Here is a 25,259-nt window from a genome sequence, read left to right on the forward strand (position 1 = left end):
GAAGTTGAGGCTGTGCCATAGGAATTGAGGCTGTGCCACAGAAGTTAAGGCTGTGCCATAGGAATTGAGGCTGTGCCACAGAAGTTAAGGCTGTGCCATAGGAATTGAGGCTGTGCCACAGAAGTTAAGGCTGTGCCATAGGAATTGAGGCTGTGCCACAGAAGTTAAGGCTGTGCCATAGGAATTGAGGCTGTGCCACAGCAATTGGGGGTGTGCCATAGAACTTGGGGCTGATCCCCTGCTGATCCCCTTCCAAGGATCTGCTGATCCCCTTCCAAGGATCTACTGATCCCCTTCCCCTTATGAGCATTTCCTATCTCAAGGTTAGTTGTGCCAGCCACAGCCCAGGGAATGGCTGCTCCAGCAGCGGACATTTCCCTGAAAGGTCAGGAGAGAAGGAAAAGGTACTTTTAAATAACTAACTAAATAAATAAGGAAGTTCTAGTGTGGAGAAAAAATGGTTGGAAAACTGAACAAGTTGTCCAGAAAAACAACCTGGATCCTTCCTGGCAAGGGCACTACGATGGAGCCCCTGAGAAATGATTCATGCAGAGGACTGTTGCATCCTGGAGGGGCTGAAGATGCTGCTGGAGGGCTGCAGGGGTTTAAGTCGTGCCCAGGTGATGCCAGTCCCGTGCTGTGCCAAGGGCTGGGTGCACCTTGTGCCGTCCTGGAGGGCTCACAAAGCAGACCTGCAGCCTTGCCCCCCCAGAGGAAAAGGCAGCAGAGCAGAGCAGGGTTCCTCTGGCTGCGTGGGGGTGGAGCAGGGTGGCAGCTGATGGACACCAACTGCATCTGCACCACTGAGCCTGCTGTAAAGGCTGAAGCTGGGCTGAGATGCAGACCCAGAAGCCACGAGGAGAGAGATTTCCTTTCCTTGTCGCTGCAGCTGCCCTCAAGAAGCCCTAAGGAAGCAGCTGCCCTTCGCTGTCATCTGCCCAGCCCACAGCCCTGCGGTGAGGTCTGTCTTGAGCAGATCCTCCCAGCCAGGCTGTGCTGAAGGCCCTGCTTGCTTTTTGCTAAAAGCATCCTGGAAGAGCCTTTCCCAGCAAGGCCATGGCTGGAAACTCTCTCAGGGCTCCCATCCTCTTGTGCACCAATGCTGTCCCTGCCAGCACAGCAATGGTGCTGCACCCAGCTACTTTTCTGCACACCCTCCTTCTGTTCCTGGGCAGGATGAGAGCAGCTTTCCAGCTGGTAAGCAGTTGGTTCCTTTCTAGTGCCAAGTTGCTTGGGCACAGAGAGACCAAGTGCCCAAGCAGGGCTTGCAGGCACTCAGTGTAAGCTCACAGATGTAGCTCCTGAGCAGGACATCTGATAGAATCACAGTCACAGAATGGTTTTGGCTGGAAGAGTCCTTTAAGAGCACTAAGCCTAACCCTTAACCCAGCACTGCCAGGGCACCACCAACCCATGGCCCTCAGCACCACATCTCCAGGGCTTTGAAACCCCTCCAGGGATGGGGACTCCACCTCTGCCCTGGGCAGCCTGGGCCAACCCTTTGGGGAAGAAATTGTTCCTCATGGCCAACCTAAACTTTTCCTGGGGCAACTTGAGGCCACTTCCTCTTGTCCCCTTCCAGCAGGGAGACCTTATTGCTCTCTACAACACCTGAAGGGAGGTTGGAGCCAGGTGGGGGTTGGTCTCTTCTCCCAGACAGGCACCCAGCACCAGAACAAGAGGACACAGTCTCAAGCTGTGCCAGGGGAGGTTTAGGCTGGAGGTGAGGAGAAAGTTCTTCCCAGAGAGAGTTGTTGGCCATTGGGATGTGCTGCCCAGGGAGGTGGTGGAGTCCCCATCCCTGGGGGTGTTCAAGAGGGGACTGGATGCCACGGTTTAGTTAGCCATGAGGTGTTGGGTGACAGGTTGGACTTGATGATCTTTGAGGTCTTTTCCAACCTGACTGATTCTATGATTCTATGAGTGGGGAAGACACCAACCCCCAGAGGCAGAGAGCTTTGATACCCCCGCTCCAGACCCACCCCAACCAACAAAGGCTGCGAGAAGAGGAGGCTGAGGACCAGCCCAGCCCAGGGGCCTCATCCTACCTGCGGTTTGCCCTCATCCTCGTCCTTGTAGTAGTAGAGCTGCTGTCCCTTCAGCACGAAGTACCTCTGCTGCCAGTTCTTGACGATGGAGCGCTGCTTCTTCAGCCAGCCCAGCTTCAGCGGCCGCTCCAGCGGCGCCGGGGACGCCGCCCGCCCGCCGCCCGCCGCCGCCTCGCCGCTCATCACGCTCCTGGAGCGAGCTGCCCGGCAAAGAGAGGGGCAGAGGGCAGGCTGAGAGCCTGCTCCCCGAGGGCTGAGCTGGGCTGCACAGCTGCCTGCCCCGCTGCGGCGCTGGGCTCGGCTCGGAAGTGGCCGTGCAGTATCTGTCGCTCTCTGCTTCCTTTTTCCTGCGTGGGAGTCATTGTCTTGCAAGTGAGAAGAAAATCCTCACTCTGGTGGGGTTGGTGTGGTTTGTTTTTGATGGCAGGCTGCGTTTTCTTTTCACACACCCCCCCCCCCCACACACACACACAAGCAGCCTGCAGAGATAGCAGTGACCCAGCCTGCCTCGGAGGGTTGGGAACCGGAGGGCTGCGCCGGGAGGGCGTTCTCTGGCGCAGCGGTTCTCACACAATGGGGCTGGAAAGTCTCCAAGGGGCAAGGAACAGAGCCAGTGTGGGCTGAGCAGCTGGGCAGTGCAGTGTCCCCTGCCCCCCCCTTTGCATCGTAGGGTCACAGGATTGTTTGGGTTGTCAAAGCTCTCTGGGGCCATCCAGCCCAACCAGCAACCCAACCCCTCCGTGGCCACCAAACCATGGGCCCAGGTGCCATGGCCACAGGGTTCTTGAACATCTCCACTACCTCCCTGGGCAGCCTGGTCCAGTCCCTGACCACTCTTGCAGCAATGCAATTTTCCCTCACCCCCAACCTAACCCTCCCCTGGTGCAACCTGAGGCCATTTCCTCTTGCCCTGTTGCTTTTTCCTCGGGAGAAGAGCCCAACCCCCACCACAGCCTCCTCTCATCGTCCAGATGAGTCCCAGTGGTGCCACTGGCCTGTGGCAGTGGCTCAGCAGCAGTGCTGGGACTGGGTGATCTCAAAGGCCTCTTCCATCCTCAGCAGTTCTGTGGTTTTATGTGATCTCACTGGAGGTTCCCCTTGCACAGACACCCCCCAGGACCAGGAGCCCAGAGGTCATTTTGCACTCAGCATGGAGCAGCTGGCAGCATGGAGCAGCTGCTTCAGAGGTCAGGGCTGCTGCAGCTCCCCTGGAACAGAGACCCTGCTGCAGTCTGCCTCTGACAGAATGCAGAATTAACCAGGCTGGAAAAGACCTCAGAGATCATCCAGTCCAACCTATCACCCAACACCATCCAATCAACCAGACCATGCACCAAGGGCTTCACCCAGGCTCACTTCCAGGGATGGTGACTCCAGCACCTCCCTGGGCAGCACATTCCCATGGCCAATCTCTCTTTCTGGGAAGAACTTCTTCCTAACATCCAATCTAAACCTCCCCTGGCACAGCTGGAGACTGTGTCCTCTTGTTCTGGTGCTGGCTGCCTGGGAGAAGAGACCAACCCCCACCTGGCTCCAACCTCCCTTCAGGTAGTTGTGGACAGCAGTAAGGTCTCCCCTGAGCCTCCTCTTCTCCAGGCTAAGCAACCCCAGCTCCCTCAGCCTCTCCCCATAGGGTTTGTGCTCCAAACCCCTCCCCAGCTTTGTTGCCCTTCTCTGTTGCCTTTCATCAGCTCACAGAGGCTTGGGAGCCTGGAGCCAGGCTCGGGCAGGGCAGCCTGAGCTCACCTCTCCACTACAAACCTGTCACAGGACTGCAAATCCCTTCCCAGTCTCCCCAAAAGGACTGGGAATCCAAAAGCAGCCTGCAGAGCAGAGTGAGGATGCTGCTGGTACCTCAGGGTGCCCAGCTGTGGGAAGCCCTCTTGCTGAGGCTGCAAGCAAGGACTTTCCAGAGGGATTCACCAGCCAGCTGCCCTGCAAGATGCTGTCACTGGGGATTACCCTGCTGGGAAAACCAAAATGGGGTTTCCAAAGTGCACCTCAAGCTCTGGGCAGCTGCTTTGCCCTTTGCCAAAGCATTCCTCAGCTCTCAGCACCGTCAGTGATCCTCAGCAATGTGCTCCCCAGCAGCACTGCTCCCCTCCACAGGATCATAGGATCCCAGGGTGTCAGGGGTTGGAAGGGACCCAAAGAGATCATCGAGTCCAACCCCCCTGCCAGAGCAGGAGCAGAGAACCCAGCCCAGGGCACACAGGAACACATCCAGACAGGGCTGCAAAGGCTCCACAGAAGGAGGCTCCACAACCCCTCTGGGCAGCCTGCTCCAGGGCTCTGGGAGCCTCCCAGTGCAGAAGTCTCCCCTTGTGCTGAGGTGGAACCTCCTGTGCTGCAGCTTACATCCATTGCCCCTTGTCTTATTCCTTCATGTCTGGTGGCTGCTGCCAGTTCCTGAGGGGGGAGGATCTTTGGGGAACAACCTGCAGGGATGGAGCAGCCACCAGGAGTTTAGAGGCTGCTGAGTGCAGGGTGCTGCCTGCCTAGCATGGAGGCTTTGCCCTGGAGAGATCACAGCCCGTGGCCAAAGAGCAAACCCCCAGAGGAGTGGCTCCAGAGTTGCTCTGTTCTGCAGAAGGCAGCACTCCCATGGCCACCTCCCAGCTGCCTTCCTGACTTTTGCTGGGTTACAGAGTCACAGAATCATGCAGGTTAGAAAAGTCCTCTAAGAACTATTTTCAGTCAGACATAAGGAAGAAGGTCTCTGCTAGGGGGGTGGTGAGACACTGGAACGGGGTGCCCAGGGAGGTGGTGGATGCTTCATCCCTGGATGAGGCTTTGAGCAGCCTGGGCTGGTGTGAGCTGTCCCTGCCCGTGGCAGGGGGTTGGAACTGGCTGAGCCTTGAGGTCCCTTCCAACTCAAGCCATTCTAGGACTCCACAATCATTGAGTCCTAACATTAACCCTGCTCTGCCAAGTCCACCTCTAAGCCATATCCCCAAGCACCACACCTGCAAGGCTTTTAAGCACCTCTAGGGATGGGGTCTTGCCTCTGCATGTGACAGCTCTCCCTGCACTTTGGACTCATCCAAGGCCACACAGAATCACAGAATAGTTCTGGTTGGAAGAGACCTCCAAGCTCATCCAGTCCCATCCTCCACCTAGCACTGCAGGGTCATCACCAAACCATGTCCCTAAGCATCAGCTCCACACTGCTTGACCACCCCCAGGGATGGTGACTCCAGCACTGCCCTGGGCAGAGCATTCCAGTGTCTGAGAATCCTTCCAGGGCAGAAATATTTCCTGAGATCTAGCCTTGAACCTCCCCTGGTGCAGCTTGGAATCATTTCCTCTGGTCCTGTCCCTTGCCACCAAGGAGCAGAGGCTGTCCCCTGCTCACTGCAACCTCCCTTCAGGGAGCTGTAGAGAGCAAGGAGGTCTCCCTCAGCCTCCTCTTCTCCAGCCTGAACACCCCCAGCGCCCTCAGCCCCTCCTCACAGCCCAGGGGCTCCAGGCCCTTCTCCAGCCTCATTGCCCTTCTCTGGACAGGCTCCAGCCCCTCAGTGTCCTTCCTGCAGTGAGTGCCCAGAGCTGAGCACAGCACTCCAGGTGTGGCCTCCCCAGGGCTGAGCACAGGGGGATGGTCACCCCCTGTCCCTGCTGCCCACCCTGCTTCTGAGCCAAGCCAGGCTGCCATTGGCTTTCTTGGGCACTGCTGGCTCACGGTCAGTGACTGCCAACCAACCTAGAGCCCTTCCCCCATGCTCTGTGCTGCACAAGTGTCCTGTCTGCAGGGTCCTCACCCAGCTCATCAGCACTCCTCAGCCACCCTCACCGCGGCAGGGCTTGTGGGGGGGTGTGGGGAGGCAGCTGTGTGGGGAGGCAGCTGTGTGGGGAGGGAGCTGTGTGAGGAGGGAGCTGTGTGGGGAGGCAGCTGTGTGAGGAGGCAGCTGTGTGGGGAGGCAGCTGTGTGAGGAGGGAGCTGTGTGGGGAGGGAGCTGTGTGAGGAGGGAGCTGTGTGGGGAGGGAGCTGTGTGGGGAGGGAGCTGTGTGGGGAGGGAGCTGTGTGGGGAGGGAGCTGTGTGAGGAGGGAGCTGTGTGGGGAGGGAGCTGTGTGGGGACTTCGGCTTTGCAGGCAGCTGAGCTATTTTTGCCCTGTGGAAAGTTCTCTACATTCACAAAACCAAAGCTACCAAGGCTGTGGTTCCTCCCTTACCACTTTCCCAAGCCTCTGCCTGCAGTGGCCTGGGGCAGGTCCAGCTCTCCTGCAGTGGCCAGCTGAAAGATTAAGGTGAGGCAGGGGAGAAGCTTTGTCCTTTGACTCTCCCCAGGGTGCTCCAGGCACTTGCAGCCATCTCCTTCACCAACACATCCCTGCCACACTCAGCCTGCTCTTCCTTACTACTCTCACAGGGCAGGAGAGAGCCACCACGAGCAAATGTGGTGCCCTCTGAAGCATGCCCTGCAGTGCCCACCTCTGAAGCTCAGTGTTTCCTCCTCACTCTTCCTCCAGCCCTGGGGGACCACAGCAGGCTGCCTGTGTCCTGCTGCCTGCTCCCCCAAAAGAGGAGCCCTGACAGAGTGACTTGCAGGGGGGGTTGCATTAGGTCTCACTCTGGTAGCCACCATCAACACAGGCTCCTGCTCCAAATCTTCATCTTAGAGCAAGAGCCCTGCCTGGCATCCCACTGCAGCCCAGAGCCAGCTGAGTGCTGAGCTGCAGCCAGAGCAGGGAGAGCAGCAGCACAGGGAGGGGATTCTGCCCCTCTGCTCTGCTCTGCTCAGAGCCCACCTGCAGCACTGCCTCCAGCTCTGGGGCCCCCAGCACAAGAAGGACCTGGAGCTGCTGGAGAGGCTCCAGAAGAAGCCATGAAGATGATCAGAAGCTGGAGAAGCTCCTATGTGGGAGCAGGCTGGGAGAGTTGGGGCTGTTCAGCCTGGAGAAGATAAGGCTCCATGGAGACCTCAGAGCAGCCTTCCAGTACCTGAAGGGGCTCCAGGAGAGCTGGGGAGGGACTCTGGACAAGGGCTGGGAGTGCCAGGATGAGGGACAATGGCTTTGAGCTGGGAGAGGGGAGACTGAGACTAGAGATGAGGAAGAAATTCTTTGCAGTGAGGGTGGGGAGACTCTGGCACAGGTTGCCCAGGGAGGCTGTGGATGTCTCCTCCCTGGAGGCATTCAAGGCCAGGCTGGATGAGGCCTTGAGCAAGCTGGGCTGGTGGGAGCTGTCCCTGCTCATGGCAGGGGTTGGAATTGGATGATGTTTGAGGTCCCCTCTAACCCATCCTATTCTATGATCTTCAAGGTCCCTTCCAGCCCAAGCCTATGCACTGTCCTGTAGCCCATGGACTGTCCTGGAGCTCACACTCTGTCCTGGAGCTCACACTCTGTCCTGGAGCCCATGGACTCTCCTGGAGCCTATGCACTGTCCTGGAGCCCACACAAGCTGCCTGTGCCACAGCCAGAGCTGGGAACAAGGAGGAGGAAGTGCCCTGAAGCCAGGAGCAGGCAGTGAGGGAGGTGGTGAGTAATTTCCAACCTTTTTCCACAAGTCACATCCCTGCTGCACCCCTGAAGGCAGCAGCAGCAGTCGGTCCCTGCTGCCAGGGACCCTGAAGCTTGAGGAGATCCAATGCCCCAAGCTGTGTCCCCACCCTGAGCTCTCTGCACCCACATCTCAGGGCCCCCAGAGCCTGCAGGCTGCAGAGAGCTCCCAGAGTGCCAGCACAAGAAGGCAAAAAGCAGCTCCTGGCACCAGCACAGGTTCAAGCTTGTGTCCTGGAACAGCCTGCCCAGGGAGGTGGCTGAGGCCCCATCCCTGGAGAGGTTCAAGGTCAAACTTGCTGTGGCCCTGAGCAGCCTGCAAGAGCTGGAGGAGTCCCTGCTGACTGCAAGGGCTTTGGACAAGTTGACCTTCAAGGCTCTCTTCCAAGCCAATGCATTCAGTGATTCTGTCCTCTCTGCTTCCCAGGAGGCTCAATGTCCCCTGGGCATCTTTTTCCCTCACCCTCCAGTGGAGTTTACCAAAAACACAGGTGAATTCCCCCCAAGAATGAGCAGTGGAGAACCCCAGGAGGCTTCTGCACCAACTCTGTGTGGATCTCTCCACTGCTGCCCTGCAAGCTGCTGAGTGCAGGGGATGGCACAGCGATCTCTGCCTCCCTGCAAGCTTCTGGACCACCTGAGGTCTCATCCTGCACATGGCTGTGCATTGCAGGGCCCAGCCCCAGCAGTGGCCACCACAGACCAGCAGTGCTTCATCTGGGGCCCTGTGTGGAGGGAATGGTTTGGCCACCCCCCAGTGCAAGCAGCTTCAGAGGAGAGTCCAAGCTGCCTTTGAGAGGAACTCAGCCAGGACAAGCTTCAGGCTGACGTAAGGTGCAGGGAGGAGGAGCTCTACAGAGAGCAGCTTGGCCAAATCTCTGCTGCAGGGACAAATCAAGCTGCCAGTGGTGCCTTGACCCTGTGGTGCCTTGACCCTGTGCTGGCAGCAGTGCCAGGACCAGGGAGGGCTTTTAACCTCAGTGCCTGCACAAGGCCAGGCTCCTGCACCCCTTCCTGGACCACAGCATCCTCCCCCCCAAAGCCCCTCCTGGTTGCTTGACCCAAAGGCAGGCATGGGCTCTGCCATGGCCTCTTGGCCCCTCTGCAGTGATCCCTGACTCCTTCCCAGGGCTGCTCTCGAGTGGTTTCCCTGCTGGAGATGGATCCCATGGCAGAGGAGAGCCGTGCAGAGCTGGGCAGAGGCAGGAGCTAAGTCAGGAAACCAAACAGCAAAGCTGTTCCCACAGCACAGAGCCCAGCATGGGTGTCAGGAGGCTCTCTAGCAGTGCTGAGAGGAAGGCAGTGACGCTGGGGTGGGCAAAGGGACCTGAGCAAGAGCAAGATTGCTTCCTGCAGCCTGCACTGCTCTGCTCCAGCCACCTCTTGGCCTGCACTTCACCGCCTGCAAGGCTGGCACCAGCAGAACGAGCTCTTGGGCTTTAAATCCCCCCCGAGCTGGATTCAGGCTGAGCAGCAGCCCCAGGCTGCCAGGTCCCCCCCATTCCCCACCCCACTGAGACAGCTGCTGCTCAGCCACAGAGCCGCAGCCCAGCCCCTGCTGCTCCCACGGCGTCTCCCCCCTGCCCCCGGCAGCCTCACGAACCTCTCTTGCAAATCATTTGCAAACCATCTGACAGCTGAAAGCAGAACCTGGGGCGCCCCCACCGAGGCCAGGAGCAGGTTTGGGGCTGGGCTGTAGCTGAAAGCAGGGCAGGGCTCAGCAGAGCAGGGCTCAGCAGAGCAGGGCTCAGCAGAGCAGGGCTCAGCAGAGCAGGGCTCAGCAGAGCAGGGCTCAGCAGAGCAGGGCTCAGCAGAGCAGGGCTCAGCAGAGCAGGGCTCAGCAGAGCAGGGCTCAGCAGAGCAGGGCTCAGCAGAGCAGGGCTGGCCCGCAGCTGGCAGGGGGAGGTCACGGTACCTATTTTTGCAGCATCCATTCTCAGGTTGAAATCCCAGCTCCGGGGCAGCTTGAGGGACATTTTGGTTCGGGAAGGGCTTTGGTGTCTGCGTTTCAAGCAGGCCTTGCTCAGGAGCTGAGCTGTCACCAAGCTCCGGCGGTCCCGCGGGGCTCCCCCGCCCGGGGCGCGATCCCCCCGGCGAAGAGCGGCGGCTCGGGCAGGGCTGGTTTGCCAACCTACTTCCTCCTCCTCCTCCTCCTCCTCTGAGAGCAGCTGTGAACAACCCCATAAAAGTACTTTCCTGCCCTGCTTTGCTGCAAAGCTCTCCCCGTGCTTCCCCCAGCGCAGCCAGGTGATGCTGCCTGCTTTGCCCCCCTCCGGCTACCCCCTGGGGGGGACGAGCAGCCGCAGCAGCCTGGCCCCAGCCTGCAGCAGGGGCAGGGCTGCTCCCCGCGCACCGCTCCCTGCATTTGAGGAAGTGGGAGCCTGCCCTTGGGGCCCTTGGGTGCTAGGAAGTCACTCACGGAGGGCCACAGCCCAGCACTCGGTTCCGGGAAGCGTTCTGCCGAGCAGCAGAGCCCTGCTGGCTGTGGGCAGAGGCTGCGGGGGGCTGCCCCTGCATGGGCCAGGGGGGCCAGCAGGGTCACCTGCACTTTGCTACTGCAGCTGCTGAATGGTGCCCACAGCTGATGGGAGGTTTCTACACCCACCTTGGAACAGCAAGAAAATGGGGACGGAGTGAAGCTGCTCTTGGAGGAAAGGGAGACACAGAAGTGCTGGAGAGGGTCCAGGGCAGGCTGGGAAGCTGCTGAGGGGCCTGGAGCAGCTCTGGGAGCAGCAAAGGCTGAGAGCCCTGGGGCTGAGAGCCTGCAGAAGAGCAGCCCCAGAGGGCAGCTGAGCAATGCTCAGCAAGAGCTAAAGGAGCTGTGGGGGGCAAGAGGCTGGGGCCAGGCTCTGCTGAGTGGTGCCCAGGGGCAGGCCAAGGGGCACTGAGCACAAACTGGCACCCAGGAGGTTCCATGTGAAGAGGAGGAGAAAGTTGTTTGGTGTGAGGGTGCTGGAGGCCTGGAGCAGGCTGCCCAGAGAGGTTGTGGAGTCTCCTTGTGTGGAGAGCTTCCAACCCCCTCTGGGCATTGTGCTGCTGGGCAAGCTGCTGTGGGTGCCCTGCTGGAGCAGGGGGCTTGGACTGGGTGAGCTCCAGAGCTCCCTTCCCACCCACTCCATGCTGGGATCCTGGGATTCTCTGATTCAGGCAGTGTGGGTCTGGAGCAGGGCACTGGGGTTGCTCTTGTTCATTGGTGGGTAGGTGCTGGGCTGCCCTGTGGCCATAGCTCTGCTTTCCACCCTGTCACATTCTCTGGGCTCAGGATGGTGGAATTTGTGAGCTGGGGCCCTCTGAGCTGGCTCCAGTCACTGCTTGAGGTGACAAATTAATTTCTCAGCTGTCATTAACCCCAATGAGCCACCAGTGTCCAGCCTGGCAGTGCTGTATCCAGGCAGCCTGCACAGACTCCAGCTCCTGTGCCCAGAGGCACATCCTCAGCTGACTCCATGGCCCCAGAAAGCTTTGGCAAGCACCCTGGGCAGGACAGCTGGGCTGAAATCATAGAATGGGTTGGATTGGAGGGGACCTCAAAGCTCAGCCAGTTCCAACCCCCTGCCATGAGCAGGGACAGCTCCCACCAACCCAGCTTGCTCAAGGCCTCATCCAGCCTGGCCTTGATCACCTCCAGGCAGGGGACATCCACAGCCTCCCTGGGCAGCCTGTGCCAGTGTCTCCCCACCCTCACTGCAAAGAATTTCTTCCTCATCTCCAGTCTCAGTCTCCCCTCTCCCAGCTCAAAGCCATGGTCCCTCATCCTGGCGCTCCCAGACCTTGTCCAAAGTCCCTCCCCAGCTCTCCTGGAGCCCCTGCAGGTACTGGAAGGCTGCTCTGAGGTCTCCCTGGAGCCTTCTCTTCTCCAGCCTGAACAGCCCCAACTCTCACAGCCCTTTCAAGACCTCTCAGTAACAGCATCTGAAGACAAGGAGCCTGGGGGGAGACCTTCTGGCTCTACAACTGCCTGAAAGGAGGCTGCAGGCAGGTGGGGGTTGGGCTCTTCTCCCAAGGATCAAGCAATAGGATGAGAAGAAATGGCCTGAAATTGTGCCAGGGGAGGGATGGGTTGGAGAAGAGGCAAAATGTATTGAAGAAAGGCTTTGGAACAGGCTGCCCTGGGAGGTGGTGGTGGGGTCAGCATCCCTGGAGGTGTCCAAGAAAGGCTTGGATGTGGCCCTTGGAGCCATGGTTTAGCTGTCAGGAGGTGTTGGGTATTAGGTCACAGGCTGGACTTGATGATCTCTGAGGTCTTTTCCAACCTGGTTGATTCTGGGCTTCTGTTCAACCTGGGGCCATGATGGTGTTGGGTTGCTGGTTGGCCTGGATGATATCAGAGAGCTTTTCCAACCCACACATTTCCCTGGCCCTGCTGCTTCCCAGGAGCGCTGAGCACCGCACGGTGCTGGCTTGGCGAGGAGCTGCCCAGCTGGCGTCTGCCCCAAGGTCACTGTGTCACCAGGTGAGAGTTGGAGCTCTTGGAGGCTGCTCCAGAGAACACAGAGTCCTTTATTGCTGGTGGAGGAGTGACTTGTCTGAAAATGCCCCCAGAGTGGGACAGGAAGCAAGCAGAGGGCTGCTGAAGGGTTGCTTTAGCCGGGCTGATAAGTCCAAACCGGCCAGAATCAGACAAGAGCTAAAAACAGTTTGTTTTGCTGAGTGAACAGATGGAGCCTGCTGCCCTAACCCCAGGCAAGGCAGGAGGCACAGCTGAAAAGAGGCAATCGTTGCTGCCATGTGGAATTCCAACAGTTTCTCACATTTCCAAGGAAATCTTTAAGCTGCAGTGGAGCCCCCACTGCCCTCAGCTCTGGGCCAGGCGGGAGGCTACGACCTGGCCGCAGCGGCTGCCCGCGTCCCTCGGGCACAGTCTCCTCCTCTGGAGAGCTTCCAGCCAAGGACAAGGGGCAAGGAGCACAAACTGGCACCCAGGAGGTGCTACCTAAAGAGGAGGAGAAAGTTGTTTGTTGTGAGGATGCTGGAGGCTTAGAGCAGGCTGCCCAGAGAGGTTGTGGAGTCTCCTGGTGTGGAGAGCTTCCAACCCCCCCTGGGTATTGTGCTCCTGGGCAAGCTGCTGTGGGAGCCCTGCTGGAGAGGGGCTTGGACTGGGTGAGCTCCAGAGCTCCCTTCCCAACCCCAACCATGCTGGGTTTCAGGGATTCTGTGAAGTGCCTGTGTGCATCTGCAGCCTCCATGAACCTCTTTGCCACCACCAGCCCTGCTTTGAGGAAGATCCCCGAGGAAAGTGAACTGTGGGGTGAGCAATGCCCTGGTGAGGCCACATCTGCAGTACTGTGTCCAGTTCAACAGAGACAGGGAACTGCTGGAGAGAGCCCAGCAGAGGCTATGAGGATGCTAAAGGGCCTGGAACATCTGTGTGAGCAGGCTGAGAGCCTGGAGAAGAGCAGCCCCAGAGGGGAGCTGAGCAATGGTTACAAATATCTGAAGAGCAGGAGGCAAGAAGCAGAGGCCAGGCTCCTGTCGGTGGTGTCCTGGGACAGGACAGGGGAAATGGACACAAACTGCAACCCAGGAGGTTCCACCTCAACATGAGGAGCAACTTGTTTGGTGTGAGGGTGCTGGAGGCCTGGAGCAGGCTGCCCAGAGAGGTTGTGGAGTCTCCTTCTCTGGAGACTTTCCAACCCCATCAGGATGTCTTCCTGTGTGAGCTGCCCTGGGTGATCCTGCTGGGGCAGGGGAGGGGGGAGGGGGTTGGCCTGGATGATCTCCAGAAGTCCCTTCCCACCCCTTCCCACCATCCTGATCAGGGTTTAAACCAACCTGATGTGCTCCACAGAGCAGGGGAAGGAGGCTCCCAGCATCTCCCCCTCCTGCCAGCAGCACTGAATGAAACCCCACCAGGGCTAATGGAACTTATCTTTATTTAACAGTAACATGTAGTATATAAATAGGGTAGATACTTTAAAATATACAATATATCACAGTCAGACATTCAGTCAAAGGAAGGCAGCTCTACCTGTGTGCAGCTAAAACAGTAATCAACAGAAGAATGCACAGAGAAAGAAGCAGATGGTAGGAACACATCGGGGCTGGAGAAGAGGAGCAGCTGAAACTGCAGCCCCAGGGTGCTACAGAAGGCAGGAACCACAGGAGCTCTCCCCTGATGCTTTTTGTGACAAACACCTGCCCCCAGCAGGCTCTGGATGGGCTGTGGGGATGCTTTCCACACAGCTTCCCCCTCCTCCTGCCATGCAGAGGTGGTCAGAGGAGGCAGGGGAAGGGAGTGATGCCAGGACTCTCTCTGCAGCCATGCTTGGGGGAACCTGCTGCACACATCAGAAACAGGAGACCCTTGGAATGGAAGCTACCAGCACCTCACAGCCTGCTGCCAAGCATCAGCTGATGCTGCAGGATTTCCACTTCAGGAGCCACAGGGTGAATGGCTGCCCCATTCCCTGAGGAGTATCTCCACGGCAGGAGCTGGTCAGCACAGGACATCTTCCCTCTGCACAGCCCAGGCTGTGATGTCTCACTGAGCACTGCAGTGATCTGCAACCTGATCTGGGCTACAACCAGACCTGGAGATGCAAATCCCTCTCAGCCCATGCCAAGTGTTCACCCACACAGCCCCAGCCCAGCCATGCCTGCCCAGACTGTGACCCAAAGCATCATCCCCCAGCACACAGAGGCCATCAAGCTTTAGTGTCACCTCAGCAGGGCAGCCTCCCCGAGGCAGAAGCAGCTTTCCAGCCACATGCCACCCTCTTGCTCATGACACACACTCACCTCCCTCCCTGCCTGCTGCACCTGGAAGAGCAGAGATCACTCCTGAAGAGCTGGAGCCCACAGCAGCCTGGCAGGCTCCGTGCTGGCCAAACGCTGCTCCTCCCTTCCTCCCAGGCCAAGCACACAGCAGCTGACAGCTCCTCACCCCTGCTGCTCTGATCAGGCTCAGTTATTTCCCTCTTGCTGGGCAAAAGCTGGAGGAACATCTCCAGTCATGGAGCCCACTGCAAGCACTGTGCAATGCTGAGCTCCAGCCCTGCAGCTGGAAGCATCTCCTCATGGCCTTACCTTGGCATCCCTGGGGGCAGCTCAGCCTCCCTGACTCTGCCAGCCCCCCACCAAACCTCAGTTCTTGCTGAATGTGAGAGCTGTAGCACGACCAAGGCTCTGCAAGGCTTCAAGCAACGAAAGGAGGTGCAGTGTGTCCTGCTCTGTGCCCCTGGGCATCACAGAAGGCTCCCTTAAGGACAGCCAAAGCCACTGACGTCAGCTTTTCAGTTCCTCTTAACTTTCCAAGTCTAACTTGAAATATCTACAGCAAAGAGAAGCCACTCAGAGGCTGGGCTGATGGAGCCAAGCCATCAAATGCTCCCAGACAGCAGACACTGCCACTCAGCTGCCCAGCACAGCAGAAGTGGGGTTGCCACCCACAGCCCAAGGGAGGAAACGCCACAGTGCTCAGCAGCCTTCCTCACCAGCTTCAGCTCTCCAGCTCACAAACAACCTTCACGACCCGACCCTCCCTCCCTCCCCTCTCTCTCAGCTGGAAGCTCTGTTCCCGTTCAGTTTGCAGGATGCTAAACCCTCTCCACGTAGCTTTAGCCTTCAGGATCAAAAGTGGCTTAGAAGTCTACCCCTTGACAGCACTGCTGGGAGGAAAGGAAGCCTACAGCTGCGAGCTGCTCAGGAAAGCCTCCACCCACAGGCGGTGCTGCAGCCACTGCTGCTGCTCTCCCAGCCCTAGGCAGCCACAAAACACTGCTGCTGCTGCTGTTGCTGCTCTCCCAGCCCTAGGCAGCCACAAAACGCTGCTGCTGTTGCTGCTCTCCCAGCCCCAGGCAGCCACAAAACGCTGCTGCTGCTGCTGTTGCTGCTCTCCCAGCCCCAAGCAGCCACAAAACGCTGCTGCTGCTGCTGCTGCTGCTCTCCCAGCCCCAGGCAGCCACAAAACGCTGCTGCTGCTGCTGCTGCTGCTCTCCCAGCCCCAGGCAGCCACAAAACGCTGCTGCTGCTGCTGCTGCTGCTCTCCCAGCCCCAGGCAGCCACAAAACGCTGCTGCTGCTGCTGTTGCTGCTCTCCCAGCCCCAGGCAGCCACAAAACGCTGCTGCTGCTGCTGCTGCTGCTCTCCCAGCCCCAGGCAGCCACAAAACGCTGCTGCTGCCACTGCTGCTGCTCTCCCAGCCCCAGGCAGCCACAAAACACTGCTGCTGCTCCTAATGCTGCTGCTCTCCCAGCCCTAGGCAGCCACAAAATGCTGCTGCTGTTGCTGTTGCTGCTCTCCCAGCCCCAGGCAGCCCCAAAACACTGCTGCTGCTGTACTGCTGCTGCTTTCCCAGCCCTGGGGAGCAAGGAGACTCTGCTGCTGTTACTGCTCCTGCTGCTTCCCTCCCAGCCCCAGGCAGCCAGGAAACGCTGCTGCCGCCCCCTAGTGTCCACATCCAGCACTACACCTTCCGAACGGCCCCAGGGCACCTCCCACAGCTTGCGGCAAAGCTTCGAGCTGGGTTCTGTGCCATGCTAACTACAACTCGAGAGGCGCAAAAGGCTTAAACCAAGAGGAGCAGGAGGCTAAAGACCCCCAGATGAGAAATGTCTCGCTACACAGAGCAGAACACTTGACTGAAGCTCATCAGTGCTGCAGCTGCTCCTGCTGACTGCCTCGGGACCCAGCGATGCACTGCGAGGGACTTGGGCAGATGTTGGCAGAGAGGATCCAGCAGAGCACCAAGCTGGTCTGACCCCCCAGGGCAAACTACTCTTCAGGGACTACCCAAACCCCTGGCACTTCCACACCTGTTCCCAGCCTGGCTGTGCCTTGCCAGGAGCCCTCACTTTGCCCACCTGAACTGCCATGCAACGCAGACTGAATACTCTCCAGGCACGACAGAAAGCAGCTTAACTCTCCCCTTCAGCTTTCAGATGAGGGGGCTGGGACCAATACCTTCTAAGTCATCAGAAAATAAATCCCTGCTCAATGCAAACTGGAGGGCAGCAGTCTCCACAGCTAGCCCAGGAAAGCCTCTGCCTACACCAGGGGCACGAACCAACTGCAATCCTCACCTGGCTCTGTTGTGGCCTCCCAGCTCCTGCCAGCTGCCAGCCACTTCACCAGCTGCAAACACATGGTGCAAAGGGAGCCTTCCTCTCCACAACCTCTGCTTCTGTGGGTCCTGTTTGGGGGGGGGGGAGGGGGAAGATGATGCAGAGCTCCCTGCAGGGAGTGCTGCAGCTGTGGAGGAGAGAGGCTGGGGGCTGCCAAGGTATTTACAGAGGTGCACTGCAGCTGGCTGGGGGTGAACGAAGCAGTGGCAGGGGCAGAACCTGGAGCATGGCTTTTAGGTGGTTTATTCTCCATCAATGCTTAGCTTGCAGCATGTCTGTGTGCAAGGTTAGTGCCAGCAAGTGGCTGAAAACAGCAAAGCACTTCTGTCATTCTGTGTTGCCTTTCCCTGTCACTTGTTCCCCAGGTTAAAACAAGATGAAGTTTCTCTCTCTCTCTCTCTCTCTCTCAATCTCTCATGCACAAACTATGGAAGGAAGCAAAATCAGAGTCACCTTTGTGTTTGGGAAGCTTCTGCACTATCTGATCACCAAAAAGGAAAAGGGAAAAGCTTTTACAATCTTGAGGGCTCTCCTTCTTAAATAATACAAAAGTAGGACAAAGGAAAGGACTGAGGGGGAAGTTGCAGCTCTCTAAGTACAAACTAATCATGACCAAGATTCAGGAAGCAGAGCAGGACAGGAGCCTGCAGGTGCAAGAACCCAGAGTGAAATGCAACACAGACCATGACAAACTCAGCAGCACTGACATCTACAACTCAAGTAACAAACAAGGTGACAAACATGATCCCTGAAAGAAAAGAAAACCCACAAAATACCCAGCTGGGGGGAGGGGAGGGGAAGGGAGGGGCTGGAGCCCCCACCCAGCAACCTTCAGCCAAAGAAACCAACGTTGGAAACTGCTCCCTCCCCCTCCCCCCCCTAAATCCATTCAAACAGCCCAGTGTGGGGTTTCCAGCCCTGGAGAAATGAACAAGTGTGGTTCAGTGTTTCTCAAAGGTTATTTGATGGTTTCTTAATGGTTATTTGGGGGTTGGGGTTGGGGGGGGAGGAAGAAAATGAACCCAATTATTCCAAGGGTGGTTCTTGCTTGGCAGGAATTACCCAAGGAAACTTCCATGCTCTTTAAAACCTCTCCACTTGAGTCGGTTTTGAACCTCCCACATTCTCACCAGCTCCTTCACTCCTTGTCCCCAGCCTATTTCTGGTTTAGTTATTTCATTATCCAGCTCTTATCTGCCAAAAGATCAGCTGGGAGGGGGTGGGGGGTGGGGAGGGAACGGGAGAAGCACTGCAAGAGCCAGCAAGGGCCCAGAGACGCAGGTGCCTGGCTGGACCGGGACAAGATCCTCCTCCACCCCACGGAGCCTCTGCAAGGAGGCTGCACACAGGCATCAGAGTGGCTGCCTGGGGGAAGGAGCATCACAGTCAGATCTACCAGGGGAGGAAATGATGGTCCCCAGAGCTGCCATGGTGCACACAGCCTGGCACCAGGGCCAGGGCAGCCGTGCAGCTCCCCACGCAGGGCAGCGGCGGTGCCCTGTGCACCCAGACACTGAGAGGGAACCTCCAGCTCTGCCCACCTGCCCTCCCCCCTCCCCCCACCAAGGTTCAGAACAGACCAGGAGGACACTTTCAACCTCCTCCTTCAGCCAACAGCCCTTCCAAACCTCACCTCCTTGCCAGCTACCCAGCCCAGATTCGCTCCTTTGAACCAAAGCTCTATAAATAGTTGAAAAAAACCCAACACAAATGCAAACATTTACCAAGAGAGGAAGAAAAGTTACAGTGAAATGAGGCCTTGTTATTGTCTTAAATCAGGCAAGCCAGGAAGTTCCTCCAGGAGGCTTGCCTGCTTTCAGTCCTGATCCCTCAGCCAGCTGCCTATGCGTCCTCCAGGCTGCCCAGCACCCCCTTGTCCACCAGGTGTGCTTTGAGCGTGTTGAAGATGTGCAGCTGCTGGTCTGGCCTCAAGGTTAAGAACTGCTGGATCAGTTTGCTTGGGTTAGGACCCCTGGAAGACAAAAATCGTCACAGTCAGAGGTGCTGGAGAAGTCTGGCTACAGGGAAAGGCTGGGAGAGTTGGGGCTGCTCAGCCTGGGGAAGAGGAGGGTCCAAGGGGAGCTCAGAGCAGCCTTCCAGTGCCTGAAGGGGCTCCAGGAGGGCTGGGGAGGGACTTTGGATAAGGGCTGGGAGTGCCAGGACGAGGGACAATGGCTTAGGGCTGGGAGAGGGGAGATGGAGACTGCAGATGAGGAAGACATTCTACAGAGTAAGAGAGGGGAGACAGTGGAACAGGCTGCCCAGGGAGGCTGTGGCTGTCCCCTCTCTGGAAGCTAGGAAAAGAAATGGAGGCACAGAAAAATGACTATGAGGAACAGATGAAAAGGTAACAGCACTGCAGGGTGCTGCTTGCTAGAGGGGAAGATTCCTGGGAAGGGATTTTTGACAAGGGATTGTAGTGACAGCATGAGGGACAATGGGTTGAAGCTCAAGGAGGGCAGATTTAGACTGCAGATGAGGAAGAAATTCTTTGCAGTGAGGGTGGGGAGACACTGGCACAGGTTGCCCAGGGAGGCTGTGGATGTCTCCTCCCTGGAGGAGTTCAAGGCCAGGCTGGATGAGGCCTTGAGCAAGCTGGGCTGGTGGGAGGTGTCCCTGCCCATGGCAGGGGGTTGGAACTGGCTGAGCTTTGAGGTCCCTTTAACCCAACCCATCCTAGGGCTCTGTGGTTATCCATGAGTCAGGCTGCTAAACCTCCATCACTGGGAACCCAGCTTCATCCAAGCAGCAGCCAGTTCCCCAGCTCTGCCCAGGGAGCTTAACTCCATTTGAGCTGAGGGAATGGATTCAAAGGCACAGGATGCTCAACTGGCAACAACAACCAAACCAACCCTCCAGCCCCCTCTGTGTCCAGAGGGTTGTGCATCTTCCTTCAGCAGCAGATGCTCTGCCTAGGAAGTCCAAGCAGCCACACCAAGGCAGCTCCTCAGCTCCTTCAGTACATCCCTCAGGCTTCCCTGCCCATGCCTGGCTGCAGGACCCTTGGCAATGCTACAAAGAAAGATTTTTCTGTGGGTTGGACACTGAGAACCCTGCTCAGGATTCACAGGGATGCAGAAGGGACATGAGGGAGTTTCAGAGGGACTGGAATAATTGAGGACTGGGAAAGGAGGGAGGCTGTGTTTCCAGCTCTGCATGACCCTGCTCAAAGATCCTACCCCCAGGCACTGCTGAGGGCACCCCTGGAATCCTGGGGTCAGGGTTGGGCTCCTCACTCCCAGAAGGACATTGAGGGCTGGAGCAGGGCCAGAGAAGGGCAAGGAAGCTGGGGGAGGGTCTGGGGGAACAGGGCTGGGGAGGAGCAGCTGAGGGAACTGGGGGGTGTTGAGCATGGATGAGAGAAGGCTGTGGGGAGACCTTGTGGCTCTCTACAACTCCCTGACAGGAGGCTGGAGCCAGGTGGGGGTTGGGCTCTGCTCCCTCACTTCAGGTGACAGAAGGAGAGGAAAAGGCCTGAAATTGTGCCAGGGGAGGGTCAGGCTGGAGAAGAGGAAACATTGCTTTGCTGCAAGAGTAGGGATTGGAAGAGGCTGCCCAGGGAGGTGGTGGAGTCCCCATCCCTGGAGGTGTTCCAGAACCCTGGGGCCGGGGTCTGGTGGCCGTGGTGGGGCTGGGCTGCCGCTGGGCTGCCTGAGCTTAGGAAGCTGTGGCAACCCAACCAGTTCTCTGATTCTTCCAGCCTCCAGCTCCCCTCTGGTTTCTATTCCCAGATGCCCCTCTGAGGGGCTGACCCAGCTGTGCCCCGTCCCAGGCTGTGCCCCGTCCCAGGCTGCGCCCCCGGGCCGGCAGTACCTGATGAAGCTCGCGATGTAGACGTTGACGAAGGTGGCCATCAGGTACTGGCAGTCGAAGCGATCCATGATGCCCCCGTGCCCCGGGATGGTGTTGGCAAAGTCCTGTGCACAGCAGCAGGGGCTGCAGTGAGCGGTTCCAAACCCCTCTGCCTGCTCCTGCACCCCACAGCCCTGCTCTAATCCTTCCCAGGAGGCAAAAGTCAAGGCTAAGAAGACTCTGAGTCTCTACCTGGTTTCTCCTCCAGGCAGGCTACCAGCGCCTGAGGGCCATGGAGGCTTAGCTCAGATCTGTCACCCAAGGGTTGGGGCAGGCTAATGTTTGTCTCCTGCAGCCCTGCCTTGCCTTCCAAGGCATCTCAACTGATGCCAGCCTGCAAGACCCCAGGGGAAGCCCCAGATTGCAAAACTTCCTGACTGGGCCTTTCTTCCTCTGCCTCAAGTTCTGCCCCAAAGCAGGGCTTAGAAAGTCACAGCTGACACTTCAAGGTCTCTCCTCCCATTCAATCAAAGCCACCAGGACCTGCTCCAGCACTTGATCTGTGAGCAAACACAGCTGCCCTCCCTTCCCTGCCACTCCTTGGAGCACAGGGAGTGCTGAGGTGCCACCAACCACTCGCTCTCTGCTTTCTTGTGGTGGGTTGAGATTACCCACACCACCCCCCCCTAAAAATAACATTTTCTAGGCACCAGCCTTGAACTGCCACATTTCCAAAGAGTGAAATGACCTTCCCCATCCTCACCTTGATTTTGAAGGCCCTTTTAAAGCCACTGGCAAAGAAGCCTCCAAAGGGCCCAATGAGGGAGGCAAAAGTGGAGAGGGCGATGCTGTGGATCTGGAAGGGATACATCCGGACGGTCTTCTGCAGGGGGGAACACAGGGCAGGGAAGGAGTTGCAAGGAGAACAGCAATGTCCACTGCCTGCCCCTCTCTCTCTGCTCTCCAGGCTTCAGCTCAGGAGGTTTTTACAGATTCACTCATTCACAGAATGCAGCAGGTTGGAAGGGACCCTCCGAGGGCATCTCGTCCAACCCCCTGCAGGCAGCAGGGGCAGCTCCAGCTGGAGCAGGCTGCCCAGGGACACAGCAAGGCTGACTTTGACTGTCTGCAGGGATGGGGACTCAACCACCTCCCTGGGCAGCCTGTCCCAATGGCTCACTACCCTCATGGTGCAGAACTTCCTCCTGATGTCCAACCTAACTCTGCCCTGCTCCAGTTTCAAACCACTGCCTCTCAGCCTACCCCCACAGGCCCTTCTGAACAGTCCCTCCCCAGCCTGCCTGTAGCTCCCCTGCAGATACTGAAATGCAGCTCCAAGGTCTCCCTGGAGCCTTTCTTTGTCCCAATTCCCCCAGCCTGTCCCCATAGCAGCAGTTCTCCTGCCCTCTGATCATCTTTGTGACCTCCTCTGGACCCTCTCCATCAGCTCAGGGTCTCTCTGGTGTTGGGGGTCCCATAGCTGGACACAGCCCTGCAGGTGGAGTCTCCCCAGAGCAGAGCAGAGGGGCAGGATGCCCTCTCTCCACCTGCTGGCCATGCTGCTTTGGATGGAGCCCAGGTTGCCACAGGCCTTCAAGTCAGTTAATATCCCACCAGTCTTGGGGACAACTCCTTTGGGCCTTCAACCACCACGGAGCACCACCAGATTCCTCCTCTCTACAGCTGCACCATCACCCCTCAGCATGTTCCTTCAAAAGCCATCGAAATAAAGCCCTGAGCTCTGTCCTTAGCATTCCCATCCCAACAAATAAGGTCCAATAGAGAGGGAAGAGGCCTACCCAGCCCACCACGGACTGCAGCACCAGGGGGATGTTGTACTCCTGCAGCTGGAAGAGCTCAGAGGGCTCACAGTCCACGGTGAAGCTGTTGGTGTCGTTGTTGAACTCCACCGGGCAGGTGAAGCAGCGGTACCCAGACATGACATAGGACAGCTGCAAGGAGAGAGCAGAGGAGAGGCAGCAGGGGGAAGCAGAGTCAACCTATCCTGAGCAGTACAGCAGAGCCAGCCTGAAGGGAAAAGGCCACTCAAGGAGAGAGGAGCCACCCTCCCAAGCCTCATTAAGAAGATTACTCTCCTGAGAAGCAGTAATGGGCTAAAGGCAGAGGAAGCATTTTGCTTCGCTCAGTGGCTCTGCTCTGCAGGCAGGCAGCTGAGCCCCACAGGGACAGGCTGGGACTGGGAGGATGGAAACAACCAGCCACAGAGATCACCCCAGAAACATGAGAGTGTTCCAAGAGGGAACTAGAATCACAGAATCATTTGGGGGGAAAAGACCTTTAAGGTCATTGTGGTGGGTTTAGCCAGTGTGCCCCTTCCTTAAAGGCACAGCCTCAAACGATCACAGTCATTGAGTCCAACCTTTCTCAGACTTTACCGAGGCTGGGGCTAAACCCTGTCCCTCAGCACCACAGCTCTGTGGCTCTGAAACCCCTCCAGGGATGGGGATTCAACCACCTCCCTGGGCAGTCTGGACCAGTCTTCAAGAACCCTTCCAGTCAAGAAGTTTCTGCTAATGTCCAACCTAAACCTCTCCTGGTGCAGCTTGAGGCCATTTCTGCACACAGCCCTTGCAGTGGTGCACAGCATTCACCCAGCAGCAGCAGCAGGAAGAGCATTTCAAGGGTGATTGTTGTAATGAACAGTGGCTGAGGACACAAAACCTCCTCCAGATCTCTGCTCCACCTGCACAGCTGTACACAGAACACAGCCATGGAAGGTGTGAAGTCTCTGACAAGAGCTGGGAAAGCTGGAAGCTTGAGTGCACTTTTTAGACCCAAAGCTGTTACCCTAGGAAGGGCAAAGCCCAAGGAAAGCAGCAGCACTCTGCTGTCACTCACCAGCAATCCAAACAGAACAGTGGCAAAGAATCCTCCAATGAAACCCTCCCAGGTCTTCTTTGGGGACAGCTGCCAGAGGAGAGAGAAGGTCATCACCAACCAGGCCTCTCCACACACCCACATTGCCCTTCCCCACCTGGGAGCTGCTGAGGCAAACACAGACTGGTGCCAGTGACCAACAAAGGAGAGCAGGGTCAGAAGCTGACACAGGATCAGAGGATGTCAGGGGTGGGAAGGGACCTCTGGAGATCATGGAGGCCACCCCCCAGACACTGACAGCTGTGTGAAATGCTTTGCTGGGCTTCACAGCCTCCCAGACTGGGAGGCACCAAGCTGAGTGTGGAGGTTTGCTTCAGCCCCACCACAACCCACAGAAGTGGAGATGAGGGAACACAGGACTGAGACCCAAAGGAGCCAAACTGGGTGGTGCTTGAGCCACCCACCTTGATGAGCGGCGTGCGGCCGAAGAAGAACCCAAACATGTAGGCCATGATGTCATTGCAGATGACACAGGAGATTGGCACAATGAACCTAGATGGGAGAAGAACCAAACCTTTGCAGAGTGCCAGGATCAGACAACAGAAGATTCCCAGCAGGGTGTGGATGGGAAGGGAGCTCTGGAGCTCACCCAGTCCAACCCCCCCCGCTCCAGCAGGGCACCCCCAGCAGCTTGCCCAGCAGCACAATGCCCAGGGGGGATTGGAAGCTCTCCACACCAGGAGACTCCACAACCTCTCTGGGCAGCCTGCTCCAGGCCTCCAGGCCTCCAGCACCCTCACAACAAACAACTTTCTCCTCCTCTTCAGGTGGAACCTCCTGGGTGCCACTTTGTGCCCCCTGCCCCTTGTGCTGTCCCTGGGCACCACTCGGCAGTCTGGCCCCAGCTTCTTGCCTCCCCCCAGCTCCTTTAGCTCTTGCTGAGCATTGCTCAGCTCCCCTCTGGGGCTGCTCTTCTGTAACCCACCACAGCAACTCACCAGATCATCCCTTCAAAGAGGTTGTGAATGATGAGGTGTGACTGGGTGACCACAATCAGCAGCGTCACGTGGGTCCAGCCGAACTGCAAGAGAAGACAGCATGAAGCCCACCCTGCCCACAGGCAGCAGGCAGCCCACCCTGCCCACAGGCAGCTCTGGCAGCAAGCAGAAGCTCCCCCCCAGCCCCTGGAAGGCTCCTGCAGTAGGGCACTCCCTCATTACAAAGAGGGAGAGAGGAAGGGCAGGGAGCAGTCAGCAGCAGTCATTTTTGGGCTTGTTCTGCTCAAGCCCAGAGGTGACCTCCACTGGGGAGACTTAGAAATCAGAGAAATCATTGAATGTAAGTGGTTGGAAGGGACCTCTGGAGAGCTCTGAGTCCACCCCCCCTGCCAAAGCAGGGTCACCTGGGGCAGCTCACACAGGAACTCATCCAGGAGGGGTTGGAAGCTCTCCACAGGAGACTCCACCACCTCTCTGGGCAGCCTGCTCCAGGCCTCCAGCACAAGTTTCTCCTTATGTCAAGGTAGAACCTCCTGGGTTCCAATGTCAATGTGGCTTCAACTGTTTTCAGCCCATCCCTATCCCACACATCTGCAGCAGTCACTGTCTGGGTTGGGTTGGAAGGGACCTCAAAGCTCAGCCAGTTCCAACCCCCTGCCATGTGCAGGGACACCTCCCACCAGCCCAGCTTGCTCAGGGCCTCACCCAGCCTGGCCTTGAACGCCCCCAGGCAGGAGGCACCAACAACCTCCCTGGGCAGCCTGTTCCAGTGTCTCCCCACCCTCACTGTAAAGATTTTCATCCACCCCCCTCAGCCTTCTGACTCTGGCAGAGGAGGAGAAGACTGAGAGCTAGCCAGGCTCTGTGTGCTGCCTGCTGGAAAGCAGGGTCTTACTGACACCTGGGAACAGGGGACAGAGCCAATTAACCCTGCTGGTGATCTGCCCTCAGAACAAGGGCTGAGGAGAGCTTGGTGCCCTCCTCTCAGCTTGCAGAAGGTTTCTGAAGAGCTTCCACAAAGC

General features: G+C 57.8%; 2 protein-coding genes across 2 annotated transcripts in view; both read right to left on the reverse strand.

Moving 5' to 3' along the window:
- ARHGAP25 (Rho GTPase activating protein 25) overlaps nucleotides 1-16,631 on the reverse strand; it is a 36,148-nt gene extending 19,517 nt beyond the window's left edge. The window contains exons 1-2 of the mRNA XM_054174898.1: nucleotides 16,568-16,631; nucleotides 2,049-2,248 (exon numbers count right to left, since the gene is read on the reverse strand). Coding sequence (XP_054030873.1) covers nucleotides 2,049-2,248; nucleotides 16,568-16,631 — 264 coding nt within the window. The remainder of the gene's footprint in view (nucleotides 1-2,048; nucleotides 2,249-16,567) is intronic.
- A 1,541-nt stretch (nucleotides 16,632-18,172) lies between these two features.
- CDS2 (CDP-diacylglycerol synthase 2) overlaps nucleotides 18,173-25,259 on the reverse strand; it is a 28,329-nt gene continuing 21,242 nt past the window's right edge. Inside the window, exons 7-13 of the mRNA XM_054174984.1 lie at nucleotides 24,238-24,320; nucleotides 23,704-23,791; nucleotides 23,261-23,329; nucleotides 22,201-22,353; nucleotides 21,165-21,284; nucleotides 20,423-20,526; nucleotides 18,173-18,581 (exon numbers count right to left, since the gene is read on the reverse strand). Of these exons, the coding sequence (XP_054030959.1) occupies nucleotides 18,452-18,581; nucleotides 20,423-20,526; nucleotides 21,165-21,284; nucleotides 22,201-22,353; nucleotides 23,261-23,329; nucleotides 23,704-23,791; nucleotides 24,238-24,320 (747 nt within the window). The 3' untranslated portion in view covers nucleotides 18,173-18,451. The remainder of the gene's footprint in view (nucleotides 18,582-20,422; nucleotides 20,527-21,164; nucleotides 21,285-22,200; nucleotides 22,354-23,260; nucleotides 23,330-23,703; nucleotides 23,792-24,237; nucleotides 24,321-25,259) is intronic.

This window comes from Dryobates pubescens, chromosome 31, assembly GCF_014839835.1.
Source record: "Dryobates pubescens isolate bDryPub1 chromosome 31, bDryPub1.pri, whole genome shotgun sequence".
Lineage (NCBI taxonomy): Eukaryota > Metazoa > Chordata > Aves > Piciformes > Picidae > Dryobates > Dryobates pubescens.